The sequence below is a fragment of the Sebastes umbrosus genome, chromosome 20 (genome assembly GCF_015220745.1).
Source record: "Sebastes umbrosus isolate fSebUmb1 chromosome 20, fSebUmb1.pri, whole genome shotgun sequence".
In the NCBI taxonomy this organism is placed as follows: domain Eukaryota; kingdom Metazoa; phylum Chordata; class Actinopteri; order Perciformes; family Sebastidae; genus Sebastes; species Sebastes umbrosus.
Window position 1 is genome coordinate 12994061 of NC_051288.1, and position 23969 is coordinate 13018029.

At 38.8% G+C, this 23969-nt stretch overlaps 2 protein-coding genes across 4 annotated transcripts; one reads left to right on the forward strand and one right to left on the reverse strand.

The window, feature by feature from the left end:
- The first annotated feature begins 2471 nt into the window (after positions 1-2471).
- LOC119479839 (C-type lectin lectoxin-Thr1-like) lies at positions 2472-4165 on the forward strand. The gene is made up of 4 exons (XM_037755807.1): positions 2472-2493; positions 3085-3438; positions 3548-3648; positions 3779-4165. Exons 1-4 carry the CDS (start codon positions 2472-2474, stop codon positions 3881-3883), a joined length of 582 nt encoding a protein of 193 aa, XP_037611735.1. The 3' UTR covers positions 3884-4165.
- An 883-nt stretch (positions 4166-5048) lies between these two features.
- On the reverse strand, positions 5049-22040 carry LOC119479639 (carnitine O-palmitoyltransferase 1, liver isoform-like). Of its 3 annotated transcripts, none has more exons than XM_037755449.1 (19): positions 21922-22040; positions 16150-16295; positions 14443-14582; positions 13755-13926; positions 13018-13119; positions 12464-12601; positions 12173-12250; positions 11355-11462; positions 10174-10258; positions 8988-9183; positions 8702-8887; positions 8510-8615; positions 8314-8430; positions 7576-7740; positions 7356-7484; positions 6999-7154; positions 6756-6866; positions 6311-6403; positions 5049-5458 (listed from the first exon to the last, which is right to left on the reverse strand). In XM_037755449.1, exons 2-19 carry the CDS (start codon positions 16288-16290, stop codon positions 5333-5335), a joined length of 2349 nt encoding a protein of 782 aa, XP_037611377.1. In that variant the 5' UTR covers positions 16291-16295; positions 21922-22040; the 3' UTR covers positions 5049-5332. The 3 variants fall into 3 exon arrangements, with proteins under 3 accessions (XP_037611377.1, XP_037611376.1, XP_037611378.1); XM_037755448.1 differs by having other exon boundaries at positions 21866-22025; XM_037755450.1 differs by lacking the exon at positions 10174-10258 and adding an exon at positions 10790-10877 and having other exon boundaries at positions 21866-22025.
- Between the last annotated feature and the right edge of the window lie 1929 nt (positions 22041-23969).

Genomic DNA, 23969 nt, shown 5'->3' on the forward strand with positions numbered 1-23969 from the left:
ACAGAAGACAGGTGGGCAGAGGATAAATAGAGATAGAAGAGAAAGAATAAGGAGGCAAAAACAAGACAACTTCTGTCAGGACACAAAGAGATCCTGTGGACGAAGGTTGTTATCTATCTATCTATCTATCTATCTATCTATCTGTCCATCTATCTATCTATCTATCTGTCCATCTGTCCATCTATCTATCTATCTATCTATCTATCTATCTATAGAACAGGTCATACACATAACATTTATGTCAGCCAGCTGTACATAGGCTACATAACTACAATCACAAATATTTCTGTGACTTTCAAATATGCCCTTGCATGAGTCAAATGCAAACAGCATTTCCATAAATACAAATGTCAACATGCTTTATGGAAAGACCAAAACAGGTGTGTGAAGAGTGACAGAAAGAGAGAGTAACAACCTGCACAGAAGTGCACTTTATCTCTTACGAGGAAACATCTGTGCATCAGGTAAGAAAGGTAATTTGGATATTTAGAATTATTTATAAAATCTTATTTTACTTTAGACAAAATATCTTGAAATTTGATGTTTTGGGGGCAATAAAAAAGTGTGTAGAGAAGTCGATGATGTCGATATTTTAAAATCCTGCCTGAAACTGAGTTATATAGATGTTTTCATTCATTCGATCATAAATTTTTCTTTTTTTTCATTATTATGGAGCATGGGCAGGTATCAAATTTGTCAAAGAATGCATTAGGGCTGCTACTAACAATTGTTCTCAATTAATCGATTAATTGTTCGGTCTACAAAATGTCAGGAAAAATGCCCATCACATTTCCGTTATTGACATCATCACATGTTTTGTTTTGTACTGCAGCAGTCTAACGGTATTCAGCTTTAAATTGCATAAACCACAAAATTTGGGGGTATTTTTTCTTTAAAAAAAATGATTTAAGCGAATAATCAATTATCAAAATAGTTGCCGATTAATTTTCTGTCAATCAACTAATCAATTAATCGACTAATCGTTGCAGCTCTAGAATACATTCACAGGCTTCCAGGGGTACTCTTTAATTGTGTTACAGATGCTGCTCTGTAACAGATAGAAATAAAGTCACTGGAGGCATTTAGTACTTTATTCGATTTTAGCTGCAGAAGAAAAATCTTCTAAATAATTTACTGTTAAGTATTTATTTAACTAAATTATCTTTCTTTAAACACGGTTCTCTAAAATAAATTCAACTTATAGCCTCAAAAAAGCTTGGACCAGCACTAGGAGTATCCACTAGTGTTCAAATGAATCACTGTAAAGCGACACACATTTCAACATTTGAGACATGAATTTTGTTTGATTTGTACGTCAATTTATAATTATAACTTTTATCCTTTTAAGCCAGAAAACAATATGCTCCATGTGGGGATTTTGCTGCTAGCTTCAAGTAAGTGTCTTTGTCTAAAATGCTGAAATTAAAAAACAAATATAAATAAATATTAAAAATATTTTTAAAAAATGCACATGTTCAAAAAAAATTTCAAATGTTATAATCATAATTCCTACTTTATTGGATATTTTTTTTGGGTGTCCGTCTGCAGGTTGCGTTGCTTTGTGTTCAAACCTTCATCGAGTGTACTACCCAATAAACATGGCTAAGACTTGGTACGAGGCTCAGAGTTACTGCAGAGACAAGTACACTGACCTCGCCACCATCAGAAGCCATGATGACATGAGGAGCCTTGTGAGCACGTCAGAAGCCAGCGGCGTGACAAAAGACACCTGGATTGGTCTGAGAAAGGCCGGGTCGTCGTCCTGGATGTGGTCTGTAGGACACGGATTAACTGAATACGCTAACGGGGCCATTTCACCTGATTCCTCTCACCACTGCGGAGCCATGGGGGATGATAGGAAATGGCACAGTGCACTATGTGAAACAACACTTCCCTTTGTCTGTCAGACAGGCGAGTAAGATGGCTTTAATTTGACAATCAGTGCTTTAGATAGTGATGTCACTCATCCTCTTCATGCTCAGCTGCATGGCCTTCTTATTCACTTTCTTGACTAAACTTAGATCTTTAGTTTAGCATAAAGACTGTTTTTAAGGTCATTTTTCACCAGAGAGAGAGGATTATTAACATGCACCTGGATTGGGAGCATTTCTATAGTCTTCTCTACTGTACAGCTGAAAAATACAGTTTGAAAACACTTCTGATAAAAAGCATGAATCTCCCCTTTGGGTCGCTTTCAGTCGAAGTTTGTTTTTGAGTGTGGAATGGGCTCATTGTTGCCCCCTTGTGGTCGTGTGTTGAGAAACGCTCACTACAACTGCGTTTCTCACCAACCATCAGTGGGTGTTGTTCGCCCTCCAGCCTCAGAGGGCAGTGATGAGCCCGTTACGTCTTGACGCCATACGACGCCATACGAGAAACCTTGAACAAGCGACACAACGGTGAGATTTATGCTTTATATGAAAAGTTTTCAACCTGTATTTTTCGGTTTTACAAAAGAAGAGACTTCAAGGATGATTACACACCGGAGGGCACGTCAGCACAAAAATGCGAAATACTCACCTGCGAATATTATTTTTATTGTGAAAGGTAAGAACGGAACGAGTGGATCTGGTCTGCGCTGCCTTCGTCAAGGTTGAAAAGCCTTCGTGTTGTTGTTTCATAAATATAGGCGCAACTCAACCCGTTTGTTGGTTGATGCCTTTATTCGCGGTGCGAAAGCTCAGAAGTGGCGTCGCTCTTTCACTGCGTAATATCGCGTTCTGTGTGAAAGTACTCATGACAAAAACAACAGTTTGAAAAAATGTATTGACGTGCGAATACGAAAAAAATGTTCCGGGTGTATAACGGCCCAGTAAGTGGTTTTTTTTTAGCGTTGTAGGAATTGCAGCATATTTTGACCCGTATTAAAGAAAACCAAGGATATCTCAGCCTCTCCTGCTTTGATTTAGACCATTTGTTTTTTAATCTGTCTTTTGTAACTTTCCTAACTTTATGAAAGTGCAGCACTAAATGACCGGAGTATCCCTTTAATGCACCTTTAAGTGCATGCAGCAGCTTGAAAACTATAAGCAACACAGTGTGTGTTTTTTTCCCCATTCTCTTCAAACCTTTTAATTACAACAGTACATTTTGCAATATTCGCAGATGAGGGATCCGATGGGTTGCAGGTCGTTCTTCAAGAGAAGTCGTGGAGGGACGCCCAAGAGTACTGTCGAGTGAATTACACTGACTTGGCCGCTGTGAGGAGCCAGACTGAAAATCAGGCAGTAGCAGAGCAAATGATTGAAGGGCTGTCCTTGGTCTGGATCGGTTTGTTCAGAGATGAGTGGAAATGGTCAGACCAGAGTGACAGCTCCTTCAGATACTGGCACAGCTCTCAGCCAAATCATGATGGAATCTGTGCATTGTATTCTCCCCCTCACAAGTCGTGGTATGACAGAAAATGTAGTTATTCCACTCCCTTCTGCTGCTATAAGGGTGAGCATATAATATCTGTTACAGTCCAATTCTATCAAGTACAGTAATGCCATCCTCAACATGATGGATTTAACAAAACACACCAAAAGTATTATTTCTGTTTGTTTAGACGTAGAAAAGAGAGAAAAGACAATTGTGAGGTTGGAAATTACGTCAAATTCATTTTTGGACATCGGTGACTCTGCGGTGAGCGAAGCCGTTTTGAAGCAAGTAAGTTTTTGTGTACTCTAAAATGTAGTCAAGTTGTCTTCTCGCTACCTGCTGTACACGGGCGATTATCAAAGTAACATAATAGTTATCTAATTTCAATAAAGGTGTGTTTTTTTTCTTGCTTCCCTAGATTCAACAAAAGTTTGATGAGCGGCTCAAGCTTCAGTGGAGGGTGCAGCCAGATGGGAAGATCTTCCATAGAAAAGAAAAGAAGAAAATCATCAAAGACTGTTAGACTGAGAGGAATTTAAAAAAGGAGATATTGCTGGTCCTGCTGCATTGATGTTTATCTGTTTTTAACTGTCCATCATGAGTGTGACAATGTTATACAAGTGCAATGGTAATTGGTGGCCTACTCTTTAAAGGCAACAAAAAGAAACACTTGTGACTTTTTTTCTTTAAGAATGACTTTATGTTCCCCCGCATTACTGCATTATAAAGGCTGACCATAGTAATACAACGAGACAAGCTCAACTGAAAACGAAAAAAAGGCAATCGATAAAGAATAACAGAAGAATCTGTGTCTCTGGTACACACTCCATCCTTTGAATCAGATGGCTTCACTCCACGTTTAATCCACATCTGACCTGCACATGATGTTCATAAATATAGCTTGCATTGTTATGGTGCTTCTTTAATAATACAGTGATAAAAATAATTACAAAACAGATTTATAGATGGCAGTGAAATAACTGGAGTTAATTACAGTGCAGTTTTTAACTTGGTAAGTATATGAAATGCCTACTGACCACTGAAAGAGAAACCGACCTACATTATCTGTATGTACATTTTGAATATATTTGAAAACATAAAGTTATTTCCTGGGTGATTTGGCACGGAATATAATACCAGTGAATTTAATGGAGCCATGTAATTTCACTACATGTATAAACAGCCTGGCACTCTCAGCGCAGCATTACAATCATGTGTTTTTTGTAGAAAGCAGTTTTATACATAAGGAGTAAACACGGAGTAGTCCCAGACTTCCAAGATTTTTAAAATGCGTAGTGTCACTGTTAAAGCATTCAGATGGTAGGAATCAAAATCACCTCCTGCATGTTTTCTCTCAAGAGACCTCAAGATGCATCACACGCTTCCAAATACATTTTCCAAATAAATTCAATAACAGAAAATCAGTGACACAAAAAGTATGGCGCACGTAATGGTGTTGAAACATACTGTGCTTGAATTTATATTAAATTGCTCCCTGCAATAATGTGAAGTGTTAGAGATTTCTACCCTAACTTTGAGTGGTGCAATTCAGACTGTCCTTTTTTAAAAAATAATAAAAACGTGTCACGATAATAACTTATTACATAATATTTTTTCCTGTTTTTGACTGTGAAAGAAAGAAGTGTGAAGAAGTGTGAAGAAGTGTGATTCAAGTACGGTGCGGTTTACTAAACCAATAAACCGCACCGTACTTGAATCACACTTCTTCATTTGTTAATCTACAGACCCTTTTCCTTCTCACACACCCATCACACACCTAATATACACACACAAATACAGATGCATATCAGTAAAAACATCACCTCCAGCTGTTCCCTTGTATATCATCTGGCTGGCTATAAAATTCTCCCAATGCATGAGGGGGAATAAAAACGTTTCTCCTCACTTCATAGTGTAACATTTATGCTTGCACACCTTCCCTTCAGCGTCTGTTTTCCCCTGAGTGTTCCTCCTACAGGTCTTTCTTGAACTCTGGCCTTCTCTTCTCTGTCTTGGTGAGCTCTGGTCGGTTGGGGCACACCAGCTGTAGCAGGTCGCGCAGGGCTTGTTTGATCTGAGCACCAAACTTATGGGCATCCTGGAGGGGAGACATGGAGTAATGAATACGGACATAAATGTGTCTGGGAGATAAAAATAATTAGCATTTTTACAAAAGTTCATCGAAAAAGGTTTAATGTCATATCGTGATATTCAAGTGTATCAATATTTTATTACACCCTTAACAGCAACATATTTTTGTTTTGAGCTTTTTTTTACCCCGAGGTTGTTACAGTACATTAATCAGATTTAAAGTTTATCTCTGTTATTATTTGGATTGATGAAAGCAGCACTTTGGTCAACTTTTGTTGTTTTTAAATGTGCTTTATAAATAAATTTGGATTGGATTCATTATTAAGTTTTGTGATACTGTATCGATTCTCAAAAACACTATTAACTTTTAAGTAGTGCTGTGATGTTGGATGTTATAGGGACTGTGATAAATGCAAATGCAGATCCCACTGTTCTGATTGCATAAAAAAGTAAACTTTTTTACTCAGATTTTATGCAAATGGTGTGTTCTTTATACTACAACATTTTTTTCTTAAAATTGTATATGTATGTGTATTGTAATAAAAAAAATTCCCTTGCTTCTACATTATTATTACATTATCGCAATATATCACGATATATTGAATCGTAAACCCTGTATCATGATACGTATCGTATTGCCAGATACACAGCCCTAGTTGTTATTGTTGTTAACATTTTACCCTCAAGAATTAATATCGGTATCTGCCTAAAAAATATACGTATCTTGTCTACTCTTTCTAAATAGAAGCATAAAAATACAAATTCAGTCCTGGCACAGCAGTTTCTGCACCAAGTTGGGGAGTTTATTTATTTCCACTTTTCTTAAACAGCATTATATTGCTACTTTCATTGAACTCACAGTGCCTGGACATGAGTGCTTGCACGAGATGTGGAAGTTGAATACGTTCTCGCCCATCAAGGAGTAGGACACCCCGTAACCGTCATCAGACACCTGAAAGAGATACAGACAATATTTAAACTCAGGGCTGCACAATGAATTTCAGAACCCAGAGCGACTTTCAAAAGAGAAGAACCTGCGTTGTGCGTGCAGGAAATGTTTTAAAACAAATATTAAATATTTGCTTGTATATTTTTTTCAGTATCAAGACTGCAAAAAAGCATGGAATGATACAGTTATTTCTCAAAAACTCAAACTGTGCACAGCCATTACGATGAGTTGTTTCCATAGAGTAGTGTATGGTGTAAAATGAAAATCTAACTACATAGACAAAACTCTTCCAGTTCCAGTTTCCAGTTTAGCCATAGCTTAAACAGTTTTATGACTTAGTGAATGAAGCACTGACCGGTCCAAAGCCCCCTCCACAGGAGACGTACTCTGGGTAGTTGATGATGTCAAACATCTCCACGTGTATCGGAGTCTGACTGGTGGACAGCCGCCAGGGCTCAGACAGCACCTGAAATACCCACAAGAAGCCATCGCATCAGTTTGCTGAAGTCGCTGCTGCAATGTTGGTTCTACTAAAGGGATACATACTGAACTGGACAGTCTGATATAAATATAAAAATGACAAAGGAAAGAAATAAACCTCTTTCAAGAAAGGAGACTCCACTCTGAGGTATTTGGACACCAGGTAGAGGCAAAAGAAGTGTCTGTCGATGCCCCCTCCGGTCATAGCCATGCGGTATAGATGCTGGTGCTTTTCTGCCGCTTCCTGGAACAAACGCCTGCACACATCTGCTGCCTGGTGGAGAATGGCATGAGCGGCATGACTGCTTGGCATAGCACATATTAAAAATAGACATGACTCATGCGAAGAATGTATCAATTAGACATAATCATTTGCAATGCAGATCATCCTCTACTATTATATAGCACACCAAAACCTTCCTCAAACATCGCACAAAAAATGATGGAAATCAAGAGACAGTTTCCGCGATCTCACCTCTCCACCCTCCAGCGCTTGGACGAAGGCACTGCTCTCATTGGTGCAGGAGCGAACCGTCTCAGTCCTGCCCTCCTTGAACAGACGGGTCATGGAGGCTTCGTATGTGAAACAGAATCTCCCCTGGTCCTGGGGCGCAAAAACAAAACTCACATAGCAACAGATAATAGTGCCAAATGCCAATGACCAAATGTAATGTCTACTTTGGAGGGAGGTTTACCCTGTAGTTGGCCAACTGAAGAGCCATCTGAATGAAGGCGTCTGGACTGACTCGACACCTCTTGACCCTTCCTTTGCCAAATTCTTCAAAGGCAAAAACGTGGAAGTCCACATCGTCAGCCAGGGCCTGGGCCACCGCCAAAGACTGAGAGATCTGCTCCTCACACTGAGACAGACACATCCCAACAGTTAACATCAACAGGACTGAGACTCATGCCACCACTGCACTGGGGTTTCAAAGAAATGAACCATGCTACCATATTCTTACACATAAAGAGTCCGCTTTTTACATGTCAAATGAACGTGAACATAAAATATATGTATCAACTGGCTAGACTCTCGTCTTCTCAATCCGTGTGGTTGTTTTCAAAATGAACATTCCGTGGTTGAAATAATTCAAGTACGAAATTAACAAAACAAAAACATCTTAAATAAACTGTTTGACACGCTTATTCGTGTCTTGCTGAGTGTTACTGATTGATACCACTCTCATGTTTGTACGCCAAATATGCAGCTACAGTAGCTTAGTGTGAAGTTGTTTGGTTGAGCGGTTCCTGAGAAAGCTGCAAGCAACAACACAGGAGGCCGAGTTTACGGCCCACTCAGAACAGGCGTGTTTTGAACGGGCACTGCACTAGTGTATGATAAGCCAATATGGATTGTTGAGGAGAGCAAGAACCTGTGTGCTTTAGCTGAAGGAGCAAAGGAATTCAGGGGAATGTGTGAATGGAAACCTTACCTCTGGAGGGATTTCCCAGTTCAGCTTCTGTGGTCGTGGTAGTGACGAATCCACTTCTCCTTTGCAGTGGCCCTCTGCATTGTAGCCGAGCTGGAAACAGTCAGTGGACATGTTGTGCTGGAAAAACACAGCAAGTATAAGCGACGGCCTGTCAGAACCAGACGACAACGGTGTACTTTTCGTCCGTGTTCCTTACCTGCCACGCGTGTGATATCACCGGTGCATCAGCCCACGAGTGCTCTCCATTTAAGCCCATTTTTCCATTCTTGTAGTAAACAACTGTGAAGGACTTGTCAAACCATCTGCATGACAAACCAAGATAAGGGTTGAACGCCAATAAAAACTGTTACATGCTCACATGACAGTGATCAGTTAGGTGTAAAATTACCTGTCATAACATTTCCCATGCAACAAGTTTTTGGCGTATGAATCTAAACTAGCCGGGTCATCTGCCTTCACGCCCTGTTCCTCGTCATCCAGGGACACAAAGAAGGCGGCTTTCTCAATGTAGTCCAGAGAGAGCTTATTGACCCCACTGTTGAAATACTTCGTCCTGGCTTCAGCCCATGGAATTCTGGGAAACATTTCAGGGGGGAAAATGATGACATTACATTAAGGATGCAGTGTGCTGAGTTGCCCATGTGATTTAAGCACTGGCGGCGTGTCAAACTGACCTGTCTCCAGCGGTCAGGGCCCCCAGTTTGGCCTCCCCTTTAGAGGAAGGTGCAGGGTCATCAAGGATCCTCTGAATTTGGAATTCAATCTCCCCGGGCGACAGGAGTCTGCCCGCCTGGTACATCTTGAGACGAAAGTAGCGACCCCTGTTGTATACCGCTACGTGCTCACTGTCCTGCCAATGTTTCACAGTGTCTTCGCACATAAAAGAAAAATATATATTTTGTTAATTGAGTCAAAATCATGTCATAGAAACACAGATACATCAGAGATGATGCACTTAATTTAGGGATTTACTGTGCTTAGATTTATTCAAAACTTTTGATTTTGTCTGTCCTACAGTACTGCCACGGGTTTGTCTCACATTCATGTCATTCATCTTCAGTGATGCATTCATTTAATTGAGCTTTTTATTGCAGCACACAACTGCATCTGTCCTTGTGGCATTAACTGGATAAAATTACACAATAAATAGGTAGATAAATATTCTAAATAAACAGTATACATGTGCAGGATGCATGTTATGTGTAGTGACATGGGAAGGATGTCGTGTGATCTGACTTTACCAATCACCTTACAAGGTGCAATGTGTAAGATCTGGACCGAATTTGAGTTTAAAACATTCAAATTACCCCAGGATCAGACCCCTGGCGCTGGGGTTTACACTGGCTGAATTTGTGTTACTACAGCTGCGCTAACTAAAGGTCTGTCTCATGGTGCTGTCCCCACCTCTCCTCCCAAGCGAAGTAGTCTTCTAGTGGCGGGGAGGACGAAACGAAAATATTAGTCGTTTTCTCGTTTCTGCCACTTTGGATTTAATCCAATAAAAAAGCTATCAAAGTGTACACGGACCGAACAGCCCCCGGTTAGTGGCACAATAAACACAATATATACCAACCCCATTTGTGAAGATTATAAGATATCAGTGTTACTTTGACTGTCTCTCAGAGTCTCAGCAGTTTGGTCGAATTTTGCGTATTCTTGCTTCTTCTGTTGGCTTTTTTTATCACTGTGAATTTATATTGTATGGACCCAGTAGCAAAGGTGAAATGCTGCCCCCTATTTCTTTGATGCATGTGGCTACGTCTTACACATTGCACCTTTAAAAACAACACAGAACTGAGTGATTAAGGGGAGAGATCTAAAACTAGGATTGGGTCAGGTGTGTAAAATTATAAATACTACCTGTTAGTGTTCCGGGGATTCGACAAGTGTCAAACATCCGCTCAAATTGATAGGAACAGCAAGGAACCGCAGACCTCAACAACCACTGAGCAGGATAAAGAAGGATAGGCCAGAGCAAAAAGAAGGTAAGGGAGAGAAAGAGGAGGAAACAAAAAGGATGATAGAAAACAGATACCAGAGCGTTGGGAAGAAATTGAAAGAGAACCAGCGAAGAGAGGAAGGAAAAGATGAGAAAAACAAAGAAAATAGACATTAGTTAGAGAGAGAGACCATTTCCAGAAACCCAGACAGACCTGCGATGAGACCAGAAGGCAAGAGGAGACAGATGAGAGATGACAGGATGGCCAACATATTATGACTCAGTGAATCCAGAGACCATGCACACTCATGCGTACACACACACACACACACTCACTCTCTTTCACACAATTTTCTCTCCCACGCTTAAACTCCAGAGGGCTCAGACACCTTCAGTATGCCTCATCATCTCTGGAGCAGTGGTGTGTTAGCATTGCTCACTTCAGACATTATCATGTATCATATATCAGCAGCACTGTGTGAAACGTCACGTTGCCACAGCGCGTGTCTATGTGCGTGTGCATGTCAGTTTCTTTACCGATCTCCTCTCCAGGAATGCGTGTGGTGTTGAATAGCCTCTCATGCTGAGCGGAACACAGAGGAATGGCAATGCCTGGTATAAGGGTCTGGGAAACAGAGAGGAGAGGACGAAGGCAAGAACGGAGGAGAGCATAGAATCAAGCGAAAAGGGAGATGAGTGAGAGGAAACGGGGGGGGGGGGGAGTGAATATAGAGAAATCAAGCGAGTGAAAGAGGGGTTGAAAGGAGAACAAAAGGAAGGGGTGAGAGCATGAGCATGAGTATGAGAACATGAGGGAAGTGTCTTCTCATAAACATGAATGGAGATGCACATGGTATCTACCATAAACAGTCAAGACACACAAACAGCGATGAATGGATGTTCCTCACACAGTCAAGACACAATCAAAACACGTACTGATGGTCTCATACATTTCTATTGCAATTATTTACCTAATATGTTCAGGTTCCACAAAGAAATATCCCTATATAACAAGTCTCCTGTTGCCATAGCAAAGAGACATGAATAATGAACGCCTCCGTGTATATGGGTGCAGCGGGGGTTGACCTTTGGCTAAACTCACAGGTTTGATTTCTTCTTTGTTGAGTTTGCGGCGGTATAGGAAGAATGCGTGAAGGCTGTTTCCCGCCCTGGCCGCCTGGATGGGTGTGGGCGTCACATACATGAAGTCCTGGGGAGAAGGAAGCACAGAGACAGGACAGTGAGGGGAAGGATGAACATGGGTCATGCAAACCAAAAATGATCCGTAAACACATTCATATTACTGTATGTGTGGAAGTTGTGTATGAATACTAATGTGACAATGATCATAAACTTTTCCAGGATTACTAAAAAGGTTAAAACAAGAGTCTTAGTCAAACACACGCAGTAACAATTATATATCCATTATGTTTTTTCTCCTCATGACAAACAAACGGCTACAAATGATTCACAGAATCAATTCTCAAACATCTCCAAGGCCATACAACTGAATAAATTAACCTGTTAGGCCTGGTACAGTTTAAGGATGTCACGATACCAGAAATTTAGCAGTCGATATTAATGCCAGTGAAACTCCACGATTCTATAAATATATAAAATACAAATATACCATACAAAACAATAAATCCAATGTACTTCAACATACACTCCTTTATTACCATTTGCATACTGTTTTTTGCAAATTTATTATTAATTCCTGATGATCCGCCTCAAGTTTCTCGCCAAAGGCTACATTTTTGCAAGATTACATTTGAACATATGTTATATTATATATTATAAATACGTTATATTTTCTGGATAGAGCCTGAACGCATCACAATGTAACTCAATGCAACGATCCAAAGTGAGTACTACACCGGGTTAGACTGGAAATTTCTTAGACCAAAAATATTTTCATACCATGCCATAAAAGTTACTGTTGACCATTATTGGGCTACGTCCCCGTAGATAGACGTATTCCTCCCACCAGTCACTGACCTGAAGAATTAAAACACACAATAAAATCCTTGTGAGAGAGAGGTAATAATGCACTTACATCACTCACATATTCAGACAGGATAAATAATTTAAACCACAGAACCTCACAAAGATATACATTGTTAATGGGATTTTAAATTTCTTTTGCTTTGGACATTTAAGTGACGTTTAAAGTAGCCACACTTCACCAGAGCGTTGTGGTCCACCACTTACGTAGTTGGTGGCCCAGAGAGCTTTGAGTTTGAGATACCACTGCAGGCGGTTAGCGAGGCTGCTCTCAAACTCTGCCGCCAGCTTGGTCATGCGTTCATACTCTGTGTCATCCATCAGCGGACGCACTGATTCCAGGTGCTAAACAAAAGAGATGTGCAAAGAAGAAGAATAAGCGTCATTCAGCAGAAATAAAATGAGTTTACTAAATACAGAAACAGAAAAAAGGTTCGTAAATCAATGAATTAACAATAATTTAAAACCCACAGTTGGTGATGTGGAAGAAGTCTTTTATTATTACAACCACATCTAATTCTGCTGATATGACACCAAATGTCTTTTCCATTCTATCTCCTCTCATCTGTCAAATATATTTCAATTTAGAAGTATGGATACGAAGCATTTTTATACATTTCTCAATTAGCTTGCAGCCAGATTAAAAAAAGAAATTTTGGTGCAACAGAGGCAGAAAATTATGGAGGTGAGAAAGCGATCCATCTGTTTCGTGGTCAGTAATCAGCATGTTGTCATTTCCTCTGCTTCACGTGACGTCTCACCCTCCTGACAGTGTCCTTGATGAGAGGCACCGGCAGGTTTGGCAGCGAACCCTGGTAACTGTAGAGCAGAGGCTTTCTGCCAGAGAAGATCCGCACCAGCGCCTGGCACAGAAACACAAGCATTCAAAAACAAACAAAGTATTAAAGTGAGAACATACCTAGGGCTAATTATTTCTGTTTGTTTTCTTCAAGTAATTTTGTAGAATATCACAACAATCAGATAAAGAAATCTGTTATCAAATTAAGGCATAAATGTTGCTACTAAAAACCAAAACATTATCCTGTACTAATTGAATTTTTAACAACAGCATATAGAAGTTGCTATTCAGTGAAACGTATCCTCATACAACGGTTCGTATGATAGTTTAAGAGAAAGTTGTTCCTCGTTTGTGCATTTTCCTACAAATGTCTTCACAGGAAACAACTTGGTTAGGTTTAGGTAACAAACCTTCTTACTTAGGTTTAGGGAAAGATCGTGGTTTGAGTTAAAAGAACCGTTGTCTAAATCAACGTTTCACACCGTTCTCCAGTGTTTTTTGACCCACCCATCCTCCCGACCTCCTCCCTACGTGTCGTTTGTCGCTCTTTATACTTCCTTGTTTACAATTACGTGGATTACATATGCATTAATTTTGTGGAATATATACGAATAACAGTGCATTACTTTTCGTAGGTATAGCTACAAAAGGTGTATGAGAACTGTTCAGTGGAAAAAGGAGATGTTAAACAACACTGACCACCCAGACTTTGGTGGTGTTGGACATCTTGCCGTGCTTCTCGAACATCCAGCGGTGGTAGGAGAGAAGCTGCTTGAGGCACATGCGCATGGTGAAGATGAGCAACAGCCACAGCATGGTGCTGAAGAGCACCGCTGACACCAGCGTCCGGCACTGGGAGCTCATCGACTGGCTGCAAATTGCGGCGGGAGAAGGTGGACAGATAGGCAGAGGAAGAAAAGAGAACAGTGAGTGAAACAGCTCACTGTCGAAAATAGAGCTGGAAGGAAAATGACCGAGGCCAGAGGTGGATGGGAAGAAAAATAACAAATATTTATATTTAAATTACAAGAGTTAGCTGTTTCAAAATGGTAATATCAAGCTCGGGAAACTCAAATTAATATGTCCCATTTTACAAATCAGTGCTGTGGGCAGTATCCCTTCACTTTGAAGTAAATGTGAATTATATTATTGTATGAAGAGAACGGTAGAAAAGAGAAAGGAACAATAGGGAGACTGACAAGAGGCAGTAAAGATAAAGAAACAAAAAGATGTTACAGAAGACTATGAAAAAGGAAGAATGGGAAGCGGTAAAGCCCATTTAAACCACACCACACATCTAAAAATACTGTATATCCATCTCTCTGTGACACAAAGTACAACCAAGATTCATCATCAACTTTAACCATTTCATTACTGGATGCGTTACCTGACTGGCAGGTGCTCCTGTATCTTGGCTATGAGTCCCATGGAGGGGTCGGAGCGCGTGTACATAGTAGCCAGGATTGCTATGACCACAAAGAGCCAGGAGGAAGGACTGGCAGGATATACTCCCGTTATCACGCTGTTCTGTTAACGTGAGAGGAGACAGACTGATTTGAAATCCCATTCTTCCTGTTTACAATCAGTAAACTGACATGCACACTGATAATTCAGTTATGAACACATCAGAGTCAGTAATACATATCTTGATCAACCTGATTTACACAACAAAACACCAGGAATTTAACTGTTAATAATTTAAGGATTTTGCAGCAGGTGCATGTCGGACTTGGTATGAAATGCTTTCACATTAAACACTACATTAAAGGGGATAGTTCAGGTGTTTTGAAGTAGGGTTGTATGTCGGCAAGCCGCGGGTTTGAAGAAGCAGACAGGAGTTACCGCACGGAACCAAAGAAATGTACTGCTGTGGACTGGACCGGCAGAAAAACTTATTTTAGACAGCTAAAAGAAAGGCCCAACTAAATAAATCTATATCAGTTCAAGTTTATCTATAGTCTATGTTTCCGATGGGGAACTGAAGCCATTATCTATGCTCTCGCTAAAGCAACCAGATTCCATTGAAAAAACAGTCATTTATACCTCGCAGAACACAAGAGTTGCTGGTCTACCGCTGCCTCGATTGGTTAGTTCGTTTGTGTTATTATGTGACTTTGGTTAGTTCAGCTTCACCAAAGTCACACAATAACACAAACAAACTAACCAATGGAGGCAGTGGTAGACCAGCAACCCCTGTGTACTGAGAGATAAAATTACAGGTTTTTTCAATGGAGTTTGGTGGCTTTGGCGAGAGCACAGATGGATATAACGGCTTCTGTTTCCCGTCAGAAAGGGCTGTCTGATGGCAAGGTAAAGCGGTGAAAATATTCTAAATATAGCGCACACTTAAACTGATTCTTTTAGGAGGGTCTTTCTTTCAGGTGGCTAAAATACGTTTTGCTGTCGGCTGCCGGCCCCGTCCACAGCAGTACATTGCTTCGCTCACGTGCGGTAACTCCTGTCTGCTTCTCCAAACTGCGGGCTTGCCACCCGTCATCTACTGTAGGTAATACATTGACTATGGATAAATACCTCATACAACCCAACTTCAAGACACCTGAACTATCCCTTTAATTCTGAATGATGAAAGTGACGATCAAACAAAGACATGAGGACACCCGCATGCAAAGAGTGTGTCATTATCTGTGGCATTCATTATTGATCGATGATGAGGTCCACACATTACGGCAGGAAAAAACACACTGAGAGCACGCTCTCTTTTATTAGCAGCCCCCTGTATACAGGGTTATACAACCAAAACTAAAACACTACATCTCAAATTGATATACAATTAAAATACCATAGTAAGAAGACTATAATCAAAACAATTAAAGACAGCACTGTTGTATTCAAGTACAAGTATGTGCAAAAAATGAATGGAAAACACTAAAAGCATCATATGGACAGGTCAACAGAATACTTAAGATTCCTCAACATTTAGCTTTGACCCAGATGCAAGTGGTGACATGAAGAGAGGAGGAGAAGCAGTAATAACAAGGAAGAAGAGGCACATATGTGATTATAGACGGCTTTGAGACAAGTATGAATAAACAAAACGGACAGCAAGTGTGACAGGCAGCCAGAGTGGAGATACCTTCAGCCCGATGATGCGCTTCTTCCAGGAGCGCACGCCAGAGAGGTAGATCTCAGTGAGGGCCTGGTGGGATAGCCGCAGATCAATGCCATTTGGGGTGACCGTGAACTGGAAGGCCACCGCCTGGTGGGCTTCCGCCATGATGACTGTGCACAGCGAGAGGGAAGAGTGAGGAAAAAGAAATGTTTTCTTTAACTGAAAATTTAAATAGACAGCCAACAAGGAATGTTTGTATTAAACACAAACTGTCAAACCTCAAACACCTAAGACAAGCACAACAATACTAACAAACATGGTGAAAACAACTGATCTCAGATGAAAATGGAAATCATCCATAAACACGTTTTAAGGAGCCCCGTCAAGATGTACAAACAAACTTGTTTAAATTCCTGTATATAAACATATTAGCATACACTCAAACGATCATACACACACAGCCCAAGGTTGCTACACATTCCCCTTAAATTCAGAAATAATGACAAGCATAAGCTTTTGTATCAAAAACAAAATTAAATCTTCTGTCAGACAATAAAGATAATTCTTAGTAGGGCTGCAGCTAACGATTATTTTCATTGTCGATTAATCTGTTGATTATTTTCTTGATTAATGGATTAATTGTTTGTTATGTAAAATGTCAGAAAATGGTGAAAAATGACGATCAGTGTTTCCCAAAGCCCAAGATAGCGTCCTCAAAATGTCTTGTTTCGTCCACAACTCAAATATATTCAGTTTACTGTCAAAGAGGAGTAAAGAAACCAGAAAATATTCACATTTAAGAAGCTGGAATCAGAGGATTTTTTTCTTAAAAAATACTCAAACCGATTAATCAATTATCAAAATAGTTGGCGATTAATTTAATAGTTGACAATGAATCGATTAATCGTTGCAGCTCAATTCTTAGGTTGACTGCTCAACTAAAGGTGTTACGTTGACACTAAAATAACTCTTTCACTGTTATGCTGAAGAGAAATTCATGCCTACTCTAGTTAGAAATAATACACAATACTTCTGACGAGACCTCAACTGTGACATTTAGGTACCCAGGGGGCAGATTACGACACTGTCAACAAGAAAAATAAACTATGTAAACGGCCAACGGCTAACAGCAACGTAATGCTGCCTGATCATATGTGCACTGTAACAGCTGACGGGAAACTGAGCCCTGAAGGTGGCAGCGAGTGCTGTGAAGGGGACTTACAGATGATTCATCAAACTGATGATGAATTGCAAAATATTTTGCACTTATGCACATCCCTTTTGTACATGAGCATTTTTAAGAGAAAGCTCAAAAAAGAAACATATTATTTATGAGTCCTTTCGAGTGCAAAGTCAGCTTGAAACTTGATGGGAAAGCAAAGCGCTGACTGGCTGCCGCGCTGATGTGATTGGGTATATTTGTTTAAGGCAATAACTGCCTCTCTTCACAAAAGGGAATTGATTTGCCTCCACAAATAGGCTATGGATAACGCCCCGAGGTTGAGTCACTCTGACACCGGACTGCACCCCCGTGGAGGCCACGTCTGCTCTCGATGTGTGTGTCTAAAAATGGCAAACGCACATACATACAAATTCCCTCATCGTCCCCAGCCGGGTCCCATTGAGGTTCTGCTCTCTAGCACAGTTCAGTACATTTCAGCCCCTTTCTGTCACCTGCTTTGTTAAGTGCCACTTTATAAAATGCTGCTCCCACTAAATGTTATTATTACCAACATCCCTTTGACTGTCTGGAATACATGTTTTGCTAGATTGATCTGCATCGACAGTGTATAATCCTTAGCATGTCTGCAACTTTGATTCCCAATTCCCTTAGAGCTCATGGTATTTACAGCTGTGTTATAAAAAAAGACTGCCAGACAATGATACAGCTTAACAATGGTATTTTTGATTAGGTTGCAGATATAGCATAATTTAATAGAGTAATTAATCAGGGAATGGGCTATGAATAGAAAAGTCTGTTCAAAGATGTTACAGTTTAATTAACGGTTTTTAAAGGGGAAGTTTCTGAAGAACTGACACAACCCTGTATTTTACTTGCGTGATATAAAGGACTATAAAACATTGCATTTTGATTCGTGGAAAACTGCCAAACAGAAAGCAAGTTGATCAACATTAGACAGCAGGTCCAGAGCAGGAAGAGGACAGATGGAGGCAGGGCCAGTAAGTATAAACTAGGTGAAAGGTAAACATCTCTGAGGCGTTTAGAAAAAAGATGGAGATGGAAAATAGCTGTATGTTGCAGTACTGTGTCATCAGGTTACTATTATCATACTCACATTGTAGAAGCAATCGCACAGTTTAAAACACACAGACATGAGAAACAAAATATTCTCAAATTTTGAACTCTGAAGTGCTGAATCTTAAATGTTATTTTTCGTGTTTGAATTCTCCAAAAACACACAAATCCTGCTCAACCCGACTAACTGTGAACCACTATTAGCCATGCTGGCCACTGTGGACATGTTGAAGCTGATATCACTATCACATAAAGCAGATTTGAATGTAAAATCAGATATTGTTTGAGTCAATTAAGCAATCCATAGCATGGGTCCTTGTCATTGAGAGTTGGATGTCGAAATTTCATCCCCATTGCTGGCTCAAAACCTGAGATACTTTTTGGGGGGGGGGGTTTCCCAATATTCTATCCGCACTTTTTGGATGAAATCATGTAAACTTGTCTACCAATATTAAAGGTGCAGTGTGTAGGATCTGGTGGCATCTATAGTGGCGAGGTTGCAGATTGCAACCAAAACTACGGTGGCCGGCGTGAAAACGTGAATGGCCCTCTCTAGAGCCAGTGTTTGGTTTGTCCGTTCTGGGCTACTGTAGAAAGATGGCGGACTCCGCGAAGAGGACCCGCTCCGTATGTAGACATAACGTCTCATTCTAAGGTAACAAAACAACGATTCGTATTTTCAGGTGCTTATACACTAAAGAAAACATATATTATATTCCATTTCTGCCAATAGATCCCTCTAAATGCTACACACTGTTGCTTTAAGTAAACTTGCCATTATTTGGGTATGATTTTTTTATTCTAGCCTTAAGTGACGGCGGTTGCACAATCCGGTTTTCCCCAAATGAAGAACTCAGCTAAAATTAGGTTAATTATTAAATAATAATTAAACAATAATTTGCAGACCTTGAAAAGACAAAGTTTAAACTTGTCACACCTTTAAATTCCTGTGCTCAGGGCTCAGTCACATCCAGCCTTCAGCTCATACAAGATACTACTTTTAATAAATACTAAGATCTTTGATCTTACTACTAGAATTGACTGTCTTCACTGGTCTCACACAGCTTGAAATTTGATTTAAAATGTTTAGTAACAACATTAAGGGCTCGTTGTTACAGTAATGGTTGTCCCCAGGACAGGTAGCCTGAGGTGACTTTAGCCTTCACTGTTCAGCCCGTTGCTGTGGAGTTCCCTAGATATGAATCTTTAGCAAAATTATTGTCATCAAACTTTCATAACTTTTGAGAGCTATATAAACAAAGTTATTCTCCTTCAGTGGAGGAATGCAAAGATGTACATTGGTATGTCAGCAGAGTATAAGCTTACATACTTATTAAGATAAAATATGATAAGATATTCCTTTATTAGTCCCGCATTGGGGACATTTGCAGTGTACAGTAGCAAAAAACAAGATCCATCAGCTGATTTTTTTTTTATACTTCCTTCCAATAGAAGGAAGTATAACAATAGGAGCAGTATATACTTCCTTTTTTTTAAACGGTATTGAGTGGATTCTTGTCTTGAGCACTTTACACATGCACATTTCAATTAGACAGACCTTTACATCCATTGTCTTATTTATTGTCAGTGTTTTATAATGAGGCAAGGTTGGGAAGAGTTGTGCTCAATGTTTTACAAGCAGAAAAACCTCTGATTGGCTGTAGTACTATGTAAAAAATAATGTTAGTAAAGCTATGCACTGTACAAACAGCATGATGCATATGGTAGGACAACTTCCTATGTAAAAATGAATGTGAAAATGAATGTTAGTAAAGCTATGCACTGTACAAACAGCATGATGCATATGGTAGGACAACTTCCTATGTAAAAATGAATGTGAAAATGAATGTTAGTAAAGCTATGCACTGTATATACAGCATGATGCATATGGTAGGACAACTTCCTATGTAAAAATTCATGTAAAAATGAATGTTAGTAAAGCTATGCACTGTACATACAGCATGATGCATATGGTAGGACAACTTCCTATGTAAAAATTCATGTAAAAATGAATGTTAGTAAAGCTATGCACTGTACATACAGCATGATGCATATGGTAGGACAACTTCCTATGTAAAAATGAATGTGAAAATGAATGTTAGTAAAGCTATGCACTGTATATACAGCATGATGCATATGGTAGGACAACTTCCTATGTAAAAATTCATGTAAAAATGAATGTTAGTAAAGCTATGCACTGTACATACAGCATGATGCATATGGTAGGTAAACTTCCTATGTAAAAATGAATGTAAAAATTAATGATAGTAAAGCTATGCACTGTATATACAGCATGATGCATATGGTAGGTAAACTTCCTATGTAAAAATGTATGTAAAAATTAATGTAGTAAAGCTATGCACTGTACATACAGCATGATGCTGATATGGTAGGACAGATAGATAGATAGATAGATAGATATAGATAGATAGATAGATAGATGGATAGATGGATAGCATGATGCATATGGTAGGTAAACTTCCTATGTAAAAATGTATGTAAAAATGAATGTAGTAAAGCTATGCACTGTACATACAGCATGATGCATATGGCAGGACAACTTCATATGTAAAAGTTAATTCAAAAATTAATGTCAGTAAAGCCATGCACTGTACATACAGCATGATGCATATGGTAGGACAACTTCCTATGTAAAAATGAATGTAAAAATGAATGTTAGTAAAGCTATGCACTGTACAAACAGCATGATGCTGATATGGTAGGACAGATAGATAGATAGATAGATAGATAGATAGATAGATGGATAGATGGATAGCATGATGCATATGGTAGGACAACTTCCTATGTAAAAAATAATGTAAAAACTAATGTTAGTAAAGCTATGCACTGTACATACAGCATGATGCTGATATGGTAGGACAGACAGGTAGATAGATAGATAGATAGATAGGTAGATAGATAGATAGATAGATAGATAGGTAGATAGATAGATAGATAGATAGATAGATAGCATGATGCATATGGTAGGACAACTTCCAAAAGTCAACAATTGTTTGTTGAGTAAATAACAATAATCAAGATACCCCTCCAGCCCTAACCAAACAGCAGACAGGAATAGGGAAAAGGGGTTAATATAGCTAGCTAACATTTACATCTTAGTAGGATAAATACACCAAAAAACATCCTGTTTGGTCGTGCATATAAAGTCAACTGTGATTTAGCAGTAGTAACAGTATTATTACGTATTTAATCATCAACCTCGTCTTATTATTACATCTTAAAAGCTCCACACTAATGTTAGCCACAATGCTAAAAATATGGAGAGCTAATTGACTAGCTAATTAACAGCAGGTGTGTTTATATGAATGCTAACCAGAGCTAGCTGCTGGCTAGCATCGAGCTAAACACCAACAGAGGATGCTGATGATGATGATGATGATGGAGCTTCTTCATGGAGAAGATGCGACTGTTTTCAGTCTTCATTTTAACGCACTACATTATCACAACCCCCTGTTGGCATACCTGTTGTTGTGTATGAAATGTCGAGGCTCCAGAGTAGCAGGAAGAGGAGAGTTTACCTTCTGATTGTGGTGTTTGTCGGCCCTGAACAACTGGCTGTTCTACACTGATGCTCTCCTGGATGGAGCTGATGCTGCCTTCAGCGACCGTCGGAAATGTCGCAATCACGCTGTGTGGTGAGCTGTGTAGTGCCTGAGCTGCTACGTTTAAGGGGCGGAGAGAAGCCTTATGTCAGTATCGGAAAATATTCTGGTCCTGTAAATATATATGTAATATAATAATATAATAATAATAATAAATAATATACATGCGAATTGTGGAAAGATGTCAATAATTTTATACTTTTTCTCAGATTATGCACTGTACAATAGAAATATTATATTTGGTTGCTATATTTGGTTGTTGCTACAAATAATATGTGCAATATTAATACACTGAATGTAAAATACATTTGTCTGTGCAATATCTTTGATGCAATATACATCTCAAGTGCAACTACCTTTGTTTACATTTTATTTGTTACATCTACCCTACCTGTTTTACAAATGCAATTACCTCTGTTTACATTACATCTATTTTTATATTTTATACTTCTAGTGTAACACTTCTGTTTATATTTATTTATTACATCTACCCTACCTGTTTTACAAATGCAATTACCTCTGTTTACATAACATCTATTTTTATATTTTATACTTCTAGTGTAACACTTCTGTTTGTTTATTTATTACATCTACCCTACCTGTTTTACAAATGTACCTCTGTTTACATTACATCTATTTTTATATTTTATACTTCTAGTGTAACACTTCTGTTTATATTTATTTATTACATCTACTTTACCTGTTTTATTTGCTTTATAACTGTGTGTGTGTTTTACCTGTTATATGTTTTACCTGCCTCGTTTAGTCTTGTCAAGTATTTGTTTTAAAGCACTGACCAGAAGTGGCAACTGTGAATCTCGTTGTATTTAATACAATGACAATAAAGCTTTCTATTCTATTATATTCTATGATTACAGTGACTAAGACAGTAATGCATTTTTTCTTATTAATTTAATCTTAATTCTCATGAAGTTCCACATACACAAGTGTAAATTTACCCCCCCAAAAAACTAAATTCTTTGTATTTATGAAAGAAATGGAATTATATCTGTCAACAATTTCTTCTTCACAAAACAAAAAAGCAATGAAAACAGTGAAGGTATGCAATATCTTTAAAGTTTTTAAGTGAAATTATTGTCATACTCTCGCGTGGTCTTTTTTTTATTATCTATTTATTTTTATTGGTTTTTTTTATTTATGTTGGTTTTGTTATTATGTATACTGTCATTTTGAAATAAAAAAAAATATATATATCGGAAGGGGTTAGGAATGTATATTGACTTTCTATGCCAGATGAAATTACAGTGTTTAAACGTGTGATTCTTGTGTTGTTGTTTTTTAACACAATTGATTAACAAATAACATTGCAAACCTTTTTTTCTACTGTAAAATGTCAGAAAAATACTGGTTTTCTTGTTACACTTGTCATTTTATGATTTGACAGCTCCAGGAAACGCCAGTTAGTTGACTGGGCTTTTCTTTTCCTTTTTTTTTGACAAATTACTGTTCCCAAGATCAAAAATCTACTTTCACACTCATTTTTTTTTTTTTAAATGTTCTCACTTATATCTTATCTGGGAATAATGACCATTTAGGTTCATGTTATGATTATTATAGTCATTCAGTCTTGCAAAGGGCTCATTGCATCGGTGGAAAAAAAGTACAAAATGCAAGTCTCCCTAAAAAATAAAACAATTATTTTTGAGGGACAAACAATTATTGCCATGTAAAATAAAGGCATTTTAATTTTGTTCAAACACTACAGTGTGCCTTGGATTATTTTTTAGGGAGACTTGCATTTTGTACTTTTTTCCACCCATGCAATAAGCCCTTCACAAGACTGAATGAGCCCAATACACCTGAAGGATCCAAAGAGCACCTGTATGTGATTACCACAGAGACCCAGCAGCACTTCTACTCCATTGTCTTCATGATTATTATAGCGAATACTACAATAATGTTTGCAACCAGATGGTAGAACTATCTAAAGCTATAACTTTTAT

Coding starts and splice junctions, on each gene's coding strand:
- LOC119479839 (XM_037755807.1), top strand. CDS start 2,472: ATGATTACACACCGGAGGGCAC. Junction 2,494..3,084: donor GATTACACACCGGAGGGCAC/GTCAGCACAAAA, acceptor TAATTACAACAG/TACATTTTGCAATATTCGCA. Junction 3,439..3,547: donor TCCCTTCTGCTGCTATAAGG/GTGAGCATATAA, acceptor CTGTTTGTTTAG/ACGTAGAAAAGAGAGAAAAG.
- LOC119479639 (XM_037755450.1), bottom strand. CDS start 16,290: ATGGCGGAAGCCCACCAGGCGGTGGCCTTCCAGTTCACGGTCACCCCA. Junction 13,120..13,754: donor ACACCACCAAAGTCTGGGTG/GTCAGTGTTGTT, acceptor TTTCTGTGCCAG/GCGCTGGTGCGGATCTTCTC. Junction 10,878..11,354: donor ACAAAGAAGAAATCAAACCT/GTGAGTTTAGCC, acceptor TCTGTTTCCCAG/ACCCTTATACCAGGCATTGC.